Genomic DNA, 16,166 nt, shown 5'->3' on the forward strand with positions numbered 1-16,166 from the left:
TATCGGCTGTTTCGGTGAAGGTCTTCCTTTCCACGGGCAGCTGCGCTTACAGCACAGGAGTTAAAATTAACGTCTCTTCGCTCTCGAGAACAAAATACCAGTTAAGTTTTGCAACTTTTCTTCAGTGGTGGTGATTTGGCTTACAGACTCTTTGTGGGCACATTTATATGCAGATAAGTTAAATTAGAACCTTTTTAAAAATGGATTTAAGATATGTAAACTCTGATCAGAAATGAGCAAAGGTGAAAATGGGTGAAGGGGCTTCTTGTGTTATTGTGCAGCTTTTAGTGTAACAGCAGTGCTGCTGTTAAGTGCAGGGACCTCATATATCTTTTCTAGCTACTTTCCCGTAGACTGACACATCAATCTGTTTGGGCCTTACTGTCCAAAATCAGTCCTGATGTGAGCACATGCTTTCTCCTCTTTAAGGTCTTATTTACAGGGAAAATTTTATTTCTATGTCTTTATTTCCCCTTCTTTTGAGTGGATAAGGACTAGATGGAGAAATCAATGATCAACAAACAAGAAACAGCATAAAAAGATAGTAAAAATACTTATGAATCTGCATACTTCTTAACACCCTCACAGAGCTGCCTACCAAGATGAAGATATTAATACTAACATTATCTAGCAACATTTGTTATACTGTGCTATATATAGATGTCTATACATCTAAAATAGCAAGTTTTTCTGCTTATCTTGACTGAAAAATACCAGTTGCCAACCAGTACATGCAAATGTTGGTTTGATTCTTAAAAGCCCCCGTTTACGCTGTCAGCTCACACTTAGACTGGCCTTCTGGAAGAAGATGGAAGTAAATGAGTCAGAACTCAGGCTTGTAATTTCACTTGAGTTTCAGAGCGCCCTTGCAGGTCTAAGTTGAAAGATCATTGCATCTAAAGTGCTTGAGTTTATGATGTGTATTTGGAAGATGATTGCAAATATTTCTGGAGAAGTGATTTTATGATATTAGAAAGACCTTGACTTAATCATGCAACTAATGACTCTATCAAGAAGAGCTCTATCTGTTCTGCAGGCTGCAGTACCGCATAAGGCTGTCTAAGGTGGTGTAAGTTGCTGGCTGGAAGTTTAGAAACAGAAAGTTTAGTAACAGTGGAGTTACAGAAACAATTTTAGAAGCTGGCTGAGCTTCCCTGTATATTTTAACTGGTGAGTTGTGGAGTGCTGGAGCGGCATTAGGATGGTGGTGAGGTGGAAGCAGAGCAGCCAGGCACTGCCAGCTCAGGGCAGTCAGGTCAGCAGCTGGCAGGCTTGGCTCTGCAGGGGACGCTTTGTTCATGGCATATGTGCAAAACTGTTTTCCTCTGGTGTAACTTAGTGTTACAGTAGGTAGGGTAAGTACAGAAGGTGAGTGTGAGACAGAAGGATGCTTGTGCAAACAGGAGATGGTTCTCAGCTATGGTGGGATGGGTTATTCAGGTGACAGCCTTGCTGTAGCACCGCTGCAGGCATAGGCAGGTTGGCCAAATCCAGAAGCGGTGCAGTGCTGTTGATGGGGTGACTGTGCTGATGGGCAACCATGAGATGCTCTGCTTCTCACTTTGGGACTCAATATCCCACTGTAAGAAATCATTGCTCTTATTGTATCGTCTTATGGGTAAAGTTTTAGTGTTTTAAAAGAAGCCAACCAAAAAACACATATGTACCCGAAGGGCTATTTAAATCCCAGAGCCAAAACTTTCCCTTTGTTGAGCAGTGCTGAGCATACAGCTGAATAACATAGTTTTTCATTAATCTGACAGTGCAGGTTTTCCTTTGTCAGCATTTTCTTGTTGAATACTACATCTGAAATTACTAGTGACTTTTCTGCTTGAAAAATGTGTGCTTTGTGCTGGAGCAGTGTGTTTGTCGTGTTTTTTAAAACATTTCTCTCAAGCGTGACTTTTACTTGGTCGCTTGTGGGCAGTTGCAGTGTGGTGCAGTATATATCTTACAGTCTTGTGAAGAAAAGCAGCACCAAATCGTGAGGTTTTCAGTAGCAGATCCCAAAAATGGTGCCCTGTGTGGTAGTGGTTTTACAGAAATAAGTGCTGTACAGTGAAAGCTCCAATAAATATCATTCATTTGATGGCTAATAATTAAATAAAATGCCCAGAAGAAAGTGATGTCCTTCATATGAGCCCACTGAGAATTACCAGAAATGGAGGATGGTTGCATTAGCACATATTGGATGGGTATCTAAGGACAAACAGATCTGAGTCTCAAAGGTCTGTAGCAGTGAACAGAAAGTATTGAAATATTCATAAATATGCATGGAGGAATGTACGTGAGTCATGTGCATGACACACTGGAGGCTGCAGTCTGCTAGAAAACGTTGTGCATTGGCATGTGGATAAATTGCATACTTTATCTGCTTCATCCATATCCTCACCTGGTTTTACAGCTCCTCCCAATCCTCCATATTTCCTACTTGCCCTGGCTCTTACCTATCTTCTGTTAGTATTCAAATTATTTTTAAGGAAAGCTGCTTGTTTGGTTTAACAAAGTTGTTGATACAACACTAAATCCTCCTTTGTAGTGGCCTCAGGAACTATACAATATACTACTGGTAGCGTGAGAGAGCGAACCAAAGCTCAGAAGAATGAAAATAGCATGATCAGAAAGCAGAGGAATTAAAAATACAATAAGGAATAGACCAAAAAAATCTTTCTGCCAAAAAATGCCTGAAATATATTGCACTACCTTTTTTCTGCTAGAGAAGTAACTTTACTTGTACAGGTTTGGGGAAAAAAAAAGAAGTCTGAATATGACTAATAAGAGTTTACTGTGAATGTTTTTGCAGATCCTTTTTATAGTCCTTGTTGAACTGAAGTGAGAGTGATTTAATATAATACAGATAACTGTTTCTCCATCTCCTCTCAAGCAAATGCTTCCATAAATTTTGTGAATTCTGTCTTCCACATGGCCCACAGGAGACCACAAATGTGCAATTTCCTTATATATAGATTGTAAACAAGAGTGAAAGAGCATTTCAGCCTTGCAGAGTGTGAAATGGTAGAGCTTTATTGCAGGAGGCCTCTTTCAGGGATATTTGAGAAGTAAATATATAACTTGAAATGACAGAATTTGGCAATAAGTATTGGTATAGTCTGTTGATGAAATATATTGGCCAGTTGTTGTCTCTGCAATCTTAATAGATCACAGTAATAGGAAGTTTGAGTAAAACTGTAGCCATGGTGAACCATTAGCAGAAAAGCGAGCTGGCGCTGGGATGGCCAGAGCTTGAAAATCTGTTTTATGTCTTTTGGGGACTTTTAGACAGGGGAAAAGCCTTCTGTAATGTGAAGGATATGATGTGCAAAGGGCCAAGGAAATACTTCTGTTGTTATTTTATACTTTATGTGCTTTCAGGCAGGTTGGTAGAACATAAAGGTTGAACCTTGGCTCCTTTTTCTATGCACTGTGCACTGTTTGACCACCAAAATGCTTTCTTCTAGTTACATGAAAAACCCCTGTGTCTTCTACAGGGGATTGTATAAATCACACGCATCTGAATTTCATGTAAAACCACTTTGGTTGTAGTGACAGATGCTCTGATTCAGGCACTAACCAGTCTCAAGGATTTAAATGGGGCTGTCATGGGTAATGCTGAATCATCACTTTCCTGTTTTATCAGATGGGGATTCTATGTGTACCCCCCTTGTTACCCTGAGGTACAGCAGCACTGTTGCACTTGAATTTTCACTGAGTTGTGCTTTGAGTATGTAAGAAGCTACTTACAGCCCAGTGCTCTGCAAATGGGGCTCTGGGCCTCTCAAAATGAATGTCCTAAATCAGTGGAAGCATCTGACCTTGACCTCCTTGCTGCCATTCTGTGGAAATGATGACATTTAAAGGCATCCTTCAGGGATTAGTAAGTTAATGCTTGTGAAGCACTTGGATTTACAGTAATTATCTGCCCAGAGAAAATCTTGACAGATAAATAATAATTGTCATCTCAACGGAGTATGAGTAGCATGCAAAAAAGGCATAGGGCTGCATGCTGAGCCATGAGAAGAGGAAAAAAATGCATTAATTTCTTTTGTAGTGAGGATTAGCTTCTCTGTGCCAAATGAGAGATGGGGACAAGATGACAGTGACATGCTTTCAGATTATCATCTGTGTGCAAGAGGGCCAAAGAAACATCCTCTGCATGTCTGACCTCCAGCAGTCCAGGCTTGTGGCCACATTTGGGTTCCAGGCTGGGTACAGTGCTCTTTATTTTGTCAGTAAGGGTGGCACCCACATTGCCATTGAACACATGGAGTCATGATGAAGATGGTGGCCATTCTCGCAGCTGAATCAGATTGAAGGGAGTGGGTTTCACAGTCACCTGCTGATGGGTGAAGGATGAAAGTCAGGATATTTTCTCCAATCACTTGCTGTTTTTCACAAGTCCTTGTTTGCCTTTCTGACAATTACTTCCCATCAGTTTCCCTTACGGGCTCCCAGTGCTGATCCATTTCCATACCTCCACTTCTTTTCTTCCAGTCCCAGTTAGGTTCCTTTCCTCACTTGATTCCCTGTTTCTTTGTTCCTTTTCCCCATCTGCTCCCATCCTCTGCTGCGTGGATTTTACCTATAGCAGCCACTGAAGACTTTGCCCATGTACCTTCAGGCTAGCGAGAAGCTGTTCAGTTGTTTGGGGGATGCTGCATGCGTAGTCTGATCTGCTCAGAGACATCCACATAACAGATCACTGCGTAGTCAGTCCATGTGAACTTTTAGAGGCTTTACCTGTGGAAATCTGGCAAACCTCAGGTACACATGATCCTGAAAAAAATACTCGAAGAGCACAGGTGTCTGAAAACTTGGAAATTAAAGTGTCAGCTGTCCCAACTGAGAGGCCATATCAAGTAGAGTCTTGAGGATGTTTTTTGGGGATCTGGTAGCATTATCTCTTTCGGAGTCAGAACTGTTGATGAACAGACTATGTAATGAGATTGGTGGATTTTACCCAACAAAGCAGGTGTTTTGGAGGCCTGAATTAAAATTCAGTGAAGGAATTACATTTGCCATACAGATCTTCTTTTTTAATTGAGAGCAAGTATTCTGCTAAGGAAGGCAAACCGAAAGGAGCAATTACATACTGGGAATAGCCTGGGGTTATAATAGGAGTCAGCTGCGTGGTAAAGACACCAAATGTCTTTCTGGGATGAACCGGCAAGAGCGTTCGCAGTACACCTCGGCTCGTGTTGTATGCAGCTTTGCATACTGCGCGTTCAGACCAAAGCTGGAAGATGCTGCCAAGAAATAACGAAAGGGTCAGAAAATAGAACCTCTAAGGAAAGTTTGAAGGAGCAGAACTTATTAGTCTAGAAACGTCAAGACTGAAGTAGTCCTAGGACAGGCGTTTGTTATGGATAGTGGTTAATCTGTCTGTCATCTAGAAGGAACAGGCTCTGTCCACAGTGTGTAGTATATTAAAATTGATACCGTGAAAATGTTTCTCATGAGTTTGTCTCTTGGGATTGCAGACATTTTATTCAGGACAAGAGAGGCGGTTATTTTGGTTTTGGAGAAGGAAAGAAATAGAGAGGAGATGCTGTCCTAGCATTCCTTCTAGTTTCTGCATGTCTGTGATACTACTTGAGGATGGATGAGCTCCAGTTTTCCAGTTGTTTATAACTTTATCAAATTTGGATGGATTTTCAGAGGGACTACAGAATTAAAAAATATCCAGCACTAAAAACAACATATGCTGATCGGATTTCAAGTATACCTCTTCCAAAAGATGGAGAACTCTTTTAATTATTGTTTAAAATGTTTTTTGTTATCATTTACAAAAATACATTTTATCTTGTCTAGTTCTGGGAAATAGCTAACCCTCTGTGACCAAACTCCTTCCGCCCCTCAAATTGCCAATACTTAGCATACAGAATTTAGGTCAGATGGTTTAAGTCTGGCAAAGTTCTAAAAGCAGCTAAAAACAAGGTCTAAGGGGAAGTGTCACGTAACATTAATAACAGGCAAAGCTACCAGCCCCACCTATAATAATTTTATTTCTATCAAAGCCAGGTTTTCTTGATGATTCTCAAATGTTTCTGCAGGCTTTTAGAGAAGATCTGGAATGCCTTATTCAAGAACAGATGAAGAAGGGCAATAACCCCACTGGACTGCTTGCATTACAGCAGATTGCTGAATACATTACGGCAAGCTCTTTTTCAGGTTTTTCCTCATCTTCACTCAGTAAGTGAATTATGCATATAATTGCACTTTTTATCTTCCTTTATTTATTATCACCAGCGCTTAGCAACGTGAGGATCTCCTCTTTCTTTTAAGAAAAGTTCTGTCAGAGCTTGCTTCAGCTGTGAAGTAGTAGAGATGGTGGCCTTAACTTTTGTTTTTAGGCTTTTTTCTCTCAAATGCTTTGATTTGTGTAATGATATCCAAAATCTTTGGAGTCCTCACACTCAGTTATTCTAGAATTTGCTAATAAAAGTTTAACTGAAATAGGGAAACAGATGCTGCACCCCATTAGTGCTAGCAGTTTAACACAAGCATAAACTAAGATGTGAAATACATAACAATTTAGATTATTTATTTTTCCACTCTTGCATATAATTTTTTTAAAGGGAGGAGAGGAGTAGCTTAGCAAACTGAACTGTTACACAAACAGCTCCCACAGTTAGAAACAGCTCGTAGTATGCACTCTAGCTGTAAAGAAGTCATGAGGATCTTTCAGTTAACACCCAAGTTCTGCTTTCCAAGTCATGAAGCACTGAGATGTTAAAGTCGGTGTGAGTTCTGTGGGTGGACATCATATAGGAGCTTACAAGGCTGAAGTACAGTGGCAGCTGTCAGCATTCAGCATCTTTTGAGAATTGGTCCCAAAATGGCTCTTCAGAGTTCATGTAACAAAACAAGTGGGAGAGGACAGCAAAAAGCCCATGTAATCTTATCTCCGCCTCTCTGGCTGCTTAGGGGGGCTGCAGGTCCAGCTGTGGGTCTCTGCTGTGTTTGCCCAGGGACTTTAGGACGGGTTGACTAATCTCAAAGTGAGTGTTTTTGTTGAAAACCGGAACTACTTTTACCTCTTCTGGTCTTAACTTCCCCTCTAAAGAGTGTAGCTCTCAAAGGGATATCATCCATTCAAGAAAGGGAGAAGTGTATGCTTGTGTAGTCACAAGTCAGAGAGATAAATTGATCTTTGTGCTTTCTCTGCTAAGAGGTGATCTCTTCTGTCTAGTAGTTGAGAACTCTTGCACTGATCCTGATTTCCTCATTAGGACTAAATTAAAGTGCTCAGACTGAGACATCTCGTTAGATATACTGGTGTCAGAAAACCAGCAAGAACGTGTTGTCCTGTAGTTTTCAAAGTAGCAGAGGTTTCAGTAAAGACCTTAGAAATCCCAGAAATGCAGTTCCAGTCTCATAATTGCTGGTATTGCTATACAAATAATTTTTAAAATCCTGTTTTTCAGGCCATGGAATGATCACACCCATCAATGATCTACCTGGGATAGATACCTCTTCATTTGTCAAGGGAGAAAAGCTTACTCGTTGCAAGTTAGCCAGTTTGTATAGATTGGCTGACTTGTTTGGGTGGGCGCATTTGCCAAATGCTTATATCACAGTAAGTATTTTAGAGAATAATTTTTTTAATTTCAAATCTTACATATTCATTCAAATCAATTTCCCCCTGAATAATACAAATTGAAAAATAGATCAGTAATCCATTTTCTTTCTCCTTTGCAGGTAAGAGTAAGCAAAGAACATGACCATATTCTAATCATTCCAAGAGGTCTGTCCTTTTCTGAAGCTTCAGCTTCTAATTTGGTACGTGATTCACCTGCTGTAAAAACCAGTAAGGTTCAACCTGTTTTCTAAAAGACTTTTGTGGCTGCCAAAATGGACTTCTAAACTATCATCATGCTGTTGTTTTTCAATGTTTACTCACCAGATGAAAAGCTGATTACCTACTTAGATACCAGCATCTTTTGTCCTCAGCATTTCTTTTTGGGTTTAGCTTTGCTTTCTGTCGCTTTGTCTTCAGCTTCAGTGAGGAGCAGCAAAGTTTTATTTTCCTGTCTGATGAAGCTCATTGAATAGCCTCAGTATAACAGCAGTCATTTATAACCTGACAATATGGTAGTGCATGTGAAATGATTCTGTAGGAGTGGTGTTGGTAGAACCAGCTCTCTTTATACTCTCTCTTTATAACTGGGGAAATAAAGTTGAATAATCTTACCCAGGCCCAACAAAGGAGCTGGGTGAGGTTACAGATTGGCATGTAGGCAATGGTAGCTGCTAAATCACACACCTTTTGGTGCACTACCTGCCATATGTTCTTCATGTCAGTTCATAACTGTAAGGAAACTACCTCCAGTTGGAAGATATTGATAGCGTTACACCAGCAAACACAGAAACAAAATACAAACATGAGAACAAGACCTGATATGACCCTGCTGCTGTTTTTTGTTGATCTTGGAATTATTATTTGATGTTCCCATGAAATTGAAAATTCCCTATGCATTTAATTTTCTTATTGGAAATTTCTCAGAGGCTGAATTTTCTTTACATTTAAAATGTACAGAATGTTAACAAAATTCATTTTTGAAGGTCAGAAGCAAATGAAGGTCAGCTAGATCAAAAGGAATATATATTATGTCAGGGTCTTATGTTTACTTTTTCCACAGCTGGACTTCCAACAGCTGTCAAGGGCTTGGACAGCAGGATGGTTTATTGTCACACAGATTCATGGCTGCTCTCCTACTTTATTTCATGCCCTGAGCCCCAGATATGTGGGGGAAAACTTGGTACCAAGTAAGAAAAGAAGGGTAGGTTGTACATACTGGCAGTTGTCACAAACTTTTTAAATATTGTTCCTTTGTTTTACTTTTCTAGGTTAAAGTAAACATCCTAGGAGATGTAGTTGACCAGGGAAGTACGAATCTAAGTATTGACAATGCAGGATTCAGTCCACATGTGGCCATCTACTCCACACGCCCTGATGTCAGATGTGTAATACACATACATACCCCTGCAACAGCAGCTGTAAGTCTTCCTTCTAGCATAAAGAGTGAAAGAAAACAGATTTACCTTATGAGCTTAGAGCACATTTCTAAATCTGAGTCACTGCTCATGGCAGCTTTATTTTTGTTTTTAACATCAACTCTACACTGGTAAAGAAAGGTATGAGCTTATCGAATAAACAGAGAAAGACGGCTAGGCCACTGCAGTGAAATGGATAGAAATAAACTGATGCTCAGATATGATTGTACTCGGGTTGAGGAGGCTGTAAAGTATATAGTTTACACATGCCTCGTTTATAGCGTCTTAGACCATATAATGTGCTGTATACATCATCACTTGCATTGTGCTACTCCATTTTTAAGTGGCTTAATTTGTAGTTATGTTCAGTTTGGATTTACCTCATTATCAAAAAGTCATAGTTAAGAGATAGGTTAAAAAAGGTCTGTATAACAATGATAAAAATGTAAGGAGACTTGAAAGAATTTGTTTGAGATTAATAGATAAATTCACATTATTTTATATATAAATGCATATATATGCATTCTTTACTACAGACAAAAAAAGGAATTGGTAACTTTAATACTAGCTTTTTAAAGTTATAAACGTGGGAAAGAAGGAATAAACATCAGGTAGGCTTATGCGGAGAGTTAAACATCGATAAAATTCACAAAAATTAACTTAGTTGGGATAATTTGTGTTTTCCTATAATGAATACCTTAGGTTGGGTAGCAGCAGCTCTATCACCCTGTGGTAAATTAGACTTGGTAGGGAACAGTATTGTTTCTAAGTTTTCACTGTAGAGAGTTTGTCTCTCTTTTAGCAGAGATACAAAATACATCCTGCTAAGGCCTGGGTGGTTGAGATGTGTGTTTTTAGAGTTTCATTTTTTCCTAACTAGCATTACTTCATCTTCTTGAAACAGGTTTCATCTATGAAGTGTGGCATCCTTCCCATATCACAGGAGGCTCTGATTCTGGGAGATGTCGCTTATTACAACTACCAGGGATCTCTTGATGAACAGGAAGAGAGAATTCAGCTTCAGAAAGTTCTTGGACCCAGTTGCAAGGTATTCAGCCTCATTCACGCTCTTCATAAACAGTTTTCATGTAGTGCACCAGTTTCTACCATTTAACATTAGTGTCTCCATTTACTAGGTATTAGTCTTGAGAAACCATGGTGTGGTAGCACTAGGAGAGACACTGGAAGAAGCATTCCACTATATTTTCAATGTGCAACTGGCCTGTGAAACACAGGTGAGAGAGAATTTATCCGTATTTAATTTCAAACACTGTCACTGCTGAGTTATAGATTACATTCCAGATGGGAAGATCTCTAATATTACAAAATATTTGGAGTTGTGGAATCCAGTAATCATATGCCAGGTAAAAGTCAAAGAAATTGGAAAAATCAGGAAAACATTGAAGAAACAGCACAAATACTGTATCTCTTCCTAGAATGAGTATCGGTAGTGTTACACTCCAAAGAGTACAAGTTTTGTTCCATGCTGTGGAGAGTGAGCTTCATGCAGGGAATCTGTCAGATCATAGATTCAGTGGTACTCGCTGTATGTGGAAGTGTGACTTAAACAGGCTGGGTGTCAAGAGATCTTATCAAAGCTGAATGTTGTGACAAGGAAAGAAGGTTCTCCCTGTCATCACAAAGATTTGTAAAACCTAGTAAACCAAAGGTCTTTGGAGCAATGGTGGAGGGTAGAGTATCTAAAAATTACTTGAGTCCCAAAATTAGTTGTTTCTGTTTTGTTTAACTTTAACTACCTAGATAGGTATTATCTGTGATGTGTGGAGGGAGAACACTGAAAGTGTCCTCACCTCCCATAACTCTTAAGTCCATCCCTAGAAACTTCCTCACATTGCTCTTGTGCTCCAGTGTTCCTGTCCTTCCACATAGGCGTTTGGAGGTGCAAATAGTCTCCCAGTCCTTTCCTTTCCTCGCTTGCCCTGCCATTCATTTTGAGTTTGATCACTCATTTGTTTTGAAACGGATATAAAAATGAAAACTGTTTAGTCTAGTGATGCAGAAAAACATTTTTAAGGTACTCAAAGCTAGTGAGCTGGTGTTTGAGTCTACTTCTTTTAAAGTGCAATTATTAGCAGATATTATCATCCCATCTATAAGAATCACTTGCTTTATATTTTAATACATTTTTGCACAGTAGAAAACTAGCCTGAGAAATAATTGCAGCATGGGTTTAAGCATGTTTCTCCTGTGAATTCAGAGAAGCAGAGAATCCAAAAGCTTTTCCACAAATGAAATACACTGATTGATGTCTCTAGGTTCATGCATTAGCTGGAGCAGGAGGGATAGACAATCTCCTACTACTGGATCTGCAGAAGTTCAAGCCTTCCACACACGCTGTGGCAGCAACTGGAGGAGGTGGAGTTAATATGGCTTCACAACAAAAATGGAAAGTTGGGGAGCAAGAATTTGAAGCCCTCATGCGCATGCTGGACAACCTGGTAAGAGCACATTGATGTTGTCCATATAGGCTCTGTAAGCTTTGCAGTGTAGAATTAGCTTCTGTTAAAGCAAATTCATAAAATCATAGAGTGGTTCAGGTTGGAAGGGACCTTAAAGCTCCCTGAGTCCAACCCCCCTGCCATGGGCAGAGACACCTCCCACCAGACCAGGCTGCTCAAAGCCCCGTCCAACCTGGCCTTGAACACTTCCAGGGAGGGGGCATCCACAACTTCCCTGGGCAACCTGTGCCAGTGTCTCACCACCCTCACTGTAAAGAATTTCTTCCTAATATCCAGTCTAAATCTACTCTCTTCCAGCTTAAAACCATTCCCCCTCATTCTATTGCTACCTGCTCTTGTAAAAAGTAAATTTATTTTTTTTAAATCATTTATTTTATTTAATGTTATTTTTTTGTGATTTCTTTGTGAGTTTGAAAATGAAGACAGAGTAACTTATTGTATATGAAATCTCGTCTGCTTGGCTTGTTTTTTATTATGTCTCTGTATCTGACAGTAGTACTCTGTCTTGATAAGAATTTGTAATGCTTTGACCTTGAGTTTTTTCCAGCCCATCTCACAATCATTTGCTTTTGGTAATAGCTTAATAGTAAAAATATATTTTAATTGCCACCTAGTAAATAAGCATAGTAAATTCTCTCTATATTTTGTTATTAACTCTTAATATTTGGAAATAAGATGTTAATTTGTTATTTTTTTGAAATATCAGTTTCACTGCAGTATGAATTCTGGAACCTAAGCCTTTAATAAAAATAAAGTGAGGAATGGGGGAGTGTCATGAGCCAGGATGTGCTTTGTGCAAGACAAATAAATGTCCTCAGGAAAGCTACCTAGGTCATAACCTGAGCAGGGGGTCATTTGGTGGTCACACATTCATAAAGGTGGGAAGAAGGTGAAATGTGAGTGGGGTCTTGTCCAGTCACTACTGTACTGTATTTTAAATGGGTCTTTTGAATGTTAATAGTATGAATGATGAATGATGGACAATACCACTAGAAGCTCTGATGAGCTCAGTGGACCTGTTTAATGCATATAGGGCAGCACAGAACTTCCGTGACTTCTTTGGATACCGTTTTCTGATTTTTAAATTATTTTTATTATTTTTTTAAATATTTTTTTCCCTTTTTTCTGTTCTCCATAGGGATACAGAACTGGCTATGCCTATAGGCAACCATTAGTCAGAGAAAAGCCCAGACATAAGAGTGACGTTGAGATCCCAGCCACTGTGACTGCCTTTTCCTTTGAAGATGACACAGTCCCGCTTTCCCCGCTGAAATTCCTGGCGCAGAGGCAACAGAGAGAAAAGACAAGATGGCTAAACTCTCCAAACACGTACTTGAAAGTTAATGTGCCTGAGGAGTCCTGGAACGGGGAAACCAGTCCCAGGACTAAGATCACGGTAGGTAGATATTTTAGGCGGTCGCTTAGTTTTTGCACTACTTGTGAGAAAGTAAATGACATACAGTTCACATGAGGACATCTTTAACAGGATTAGCAAATAAGGTTATTAAGCATATAAAAAGAGGTTTTGAGGAGACTTAATGACATTTGTACTAAGGGCTCCCTCTGGGGAAGTGGAGTTTTAACTATTTGGAAGAGTAACAGTTTCTGATAAAATTTAACAATTATTTCCTTTTTGTTACTAACTCTTCTAATTGCTGAAGTAGAAAACAGTTTTTCTACCATATCTTTTTGTGCTATTAATTATCCACCAAACATAGTAAGGTTTTATATCACTCTTGGTTCTCTTTTCTACATGAGGGAGACACAAGCTCTAATTCATCTCGGAACTGCCCCTTTCCTGTCTGTGAGCCTACTAAAAGCAGACTTCAAAGAGTCTGTTTGTGCTGCTACTTTTAACGATGATCAAGACTTTTCCTCGTTTAGCTCACCAAGTTGCTTCCACTGTATTTCCAGCCTGGAGAGAGGCGGCTCTCATGGGACTATGAAGCATGTTATTTGCAATCAGGCTACTCACAGTTGCATGGTACAACTGGAGAAGCATCAGCTCCTCCTGCTGGCAGGATAACGAGTTTCTAAACTTAAGTTTGGGAGAAACCCTCAGCAACTGATTTAAAACTCTGCTTACAAAGGAAGAAGAAAAAAAACCAAACTACAGACAAAATACATGGTTAGCAGAGGCGAAAGTTGATTGCATGAACAAGGGCTCTGGAGCTGGTGGATCTATGTGCCAGTTACTCGGAAGCCTGATCCTTTCTAAATATGATTTCATTAGTACGCAGGTAGTACTGCATTTTTCAGGGATGTATTTCCATTTTTACAAAAAGTAATGTTGATGTTACATGTTCAAGGTAACTTAAATCCCCTTGGACAAAAACACAGGCTTATAAGGAGTTAGGATTCTTTTGTGGGTATCATGTGATATTGAGAATAAAGGCAGAAAGTCCTTTCTTTATATCTCCTCTTTAACCATAAGACAACACTGGAATTGTTCCTCCTCATCATGCTGGGGTTTTTAGCATCTTTTTTTTTTTCCTCTTTAAGTGGATGAAAGCTGATGACTCCTCCAAGACCAGTGGAGGAACACCAATCAAAATTGAAGATCCAAACCAATTTGTTCCTCTAAACACAAACCCAAGTGAAGTGTTGGAAAAGAGAAATAAGGTAAAAGAATTGTAATGAATTGAAAATTGTAACATTTCCAAATAAAATTATATGTTCAAGTAATTATTTAACATAGCAGTAAAATAACATTTTCAAATGTTCTGATTTTATTAAGAAGTTTCTTACATTGTGTGTGATTTTTGGCACTAAAATCATGTATTTAAGTGTATGATATATGTGAAGTCTGTAGGTAAATATGCAATATATATAAATGTTGAATGCAATAGTTTGATGAAGGATGAGTATTAACTCTGGAAATTATAGTCTGGAAGTAGTATCCCTGTTATTTTAGCATTATGTTTAGTGGATAATTAAGTGTCAACATAAACCGAATTGCTGTGCGTCATCTACAGCATGATTCAGTCTTGGACTGTAATCTCACTCTGTTCTGTATTAATTCTCCTAGCACTTATTAAGCAGGAGTTTCTATGGTCCAGTCTGCTTCCTGATGGCAGTAAAAAAAGAAAATGAGAGGTTATTGTTAGACTTCTCTGTGAACACAAATATCTCGCTGCTTTTCCCTTCCAGCACATAAGACACTGTCAGACTGACCAGAAACTCCACCCTAGGCATTAACTATATTAACAGATATTCAGGACACTTTCTTTTTGATTACATAGTTTTTTCCTTTGTTGGAATGTACCATATTAGTATCCGTGGAGACTGAACTGGAGTCAAAAGGAGCAACTCCCTTCCTTAGAACTGGAAAGGCATCCTCTACTCATCTAGAGATTAATAATACAATTCTCAGACAATGATTTTTAAATTCATGCATGTCACTGTCTCATTAGATAGTTTATTCCTATTTTTTTACTGTAGATTTTTTTAAAAATCTGATCTGTATTGTATTCATATTTATATCTGAACTGTCAATCTCTTAAGCACTGACAATGTGAAGGTGAGGCTGTTGGCTTGGGGAAAATAATGGGGTATTCACAGAAGGAAGAACTTCACCAAACTGATCACAGAGATGTCTCCAGTAGCTTAACATGGGTCACTTATTTTGGGTGGATGGAGAGGTCAGGTCGAGAGACAGAATATTCCCTGGAGCTTATTTCTAAATATTGGCTTGTGTGAAGCATAGGAGCTGGGGCTAGAGTGGGTATTTGGGAATATTTGAAGGACTGTAACAACATGACCAGAGGTGGGAGGGATTGTAATTTTTAGGTGCAGCAGCCATCCACTGCTGCCTGTGTTACCGGCTTTGCGAAGTTGATGGGCACAGGATTTGTTAAAGAGAAATTTCTGTTTCTAACGCAGTTTCTTTTCTCTGTATAGATAAGGGAGCAAAACCGGTATGACCTGAAGACAGCAGGACCACAGTCTCAGCTGCTCGCTGGGATTGTTGTGGATAAAAAGCCGAGTCCAGTGAGTAGGACATAATTAATTGTTTCATTTATATTTGGATTATTTGGCTGCCTGTCTTTCAAGTGTCAGTTTGGCCATTTTATTCCTAAGTGCTTTGTTAGAGCTGATTATTTTAATGCTGAATTTGGATGTGTGATACCTATTATTCACATTTCATTTCAGAAGTTTAAAATGTTAGTATCAAAAGGAGATATGTATGGTAAGTTTGCCTGCCATTAATCTTAATGAAGCAGGACCTCTATCTAAGACCGTTTAAGCTAACAAGTGATGAACTTTGCAATGCATGGTGCCAAGAATAATCCTTTCATCAGTGTGTGGAACTGCTGCTTAAGGAAATGATTGAGGCCCAAAAATAGCTGAGTTTAAAAGGTGGGGTGGGACCATGTAGAAGGCAGCTTTCATGAGAAACGGGGGGAGGGTTGCCAGTTTCTTATCTGTCCACACCATCTTGTCTTGAGTAGAATATACTCATTTCCAACAGTACAGACATCCCTAATAATGTGTCTTACAGACTGTGCTGAATTGTAATTGGAATTCTGTAGTTTTAAGAGTTTCCCACCATCCATGGGTTAGTCGTTCTGTCTCCTCGTGTTGGTTTCCAGCATTCTTTTGACATAACAATGAGTTTGCTTATTTATTTCAGGCAAAATGAATATTCTCCAAATCAATTTTCTTGCAATATGGAAATAATTTTAATTTTGT

At 39.1% G+C, this 16,166-nt stretch overlaps 1 protein-coding gene across 1 annotated transcript in view; it reads left to right on the forward strand.

The window, feature by feature from the left end:
* Nucleotides 1-15,464, forward strand: part of ADD3 (adducin 3 (gamma)) — a gene marked incomplete at its 3' end in the record, with an annotated part of 27,354 nt that extends 11,890 nt beyond the window's left edge. The window contains exons 3-12 of the mRNA XM_010189848.1: nucleotides 6,051-6,189; nucleotides 7,425-7,576; nucleotides 7,699-7,779; nucleotides 8,848-8,997; nucleotides 9,899-10,042; nucleotides 10,131-10,229; nucleotides 11,271-11,453; nucleotides 12,613-12,870; nucleotides 13,977-14,096; nucleotides 15,375-15,464. Of these exons, the coding sequence (XP_010188150.1) occupies nucleotides 6,051-6,189; nucleotides 7,425-7,576; nucleotides 7,699-7,779; nucleotides 8,848-8,997; nucleotides 9,899-10,042; nucleotides 10,131-10,229; nucleotides 11,271-11,453; nucleotides 12,613-12,870; nucleotides 13,977-14,096; nucleotides 15,375-15,464 (1,416 nt within the window). The remainder of the gene's footprint in view (nucleotides 1-6,050; nucleotides 6,190-7,424; nucleotides 7,577-7,698; nucleotides 7,780-8,847; nucleotides 8,998-9,898; nucleotides 10,043-10,130; nucleotides 10,230-11,270; nucleotides 11,454-12,612; nucleotides 12,871-13,976; nucleotides 14,097-15,374) is intronic.
* Between the last annotated feature and the right edge of the window lie 702 nt (nucleotides 15,465-16,166).

Source organism: Mesitornis unicolor, unplaced genomic scaffold (assembly GCF_000695765.1).
Source record: "Mesitornis unicolor isolate BGI_N332 unplaced genomic scaffold, ASM69576v1 scaffold50318, whole genome shotgun sequence".
NCBI classification, from domain to species: domain Eukaryota; kingdom Metazoa; phylum Chordata; class Aves; order Mesitornithiformes; family Mesitornithidae; genus Mesitornis; species Mesitornis unicolor.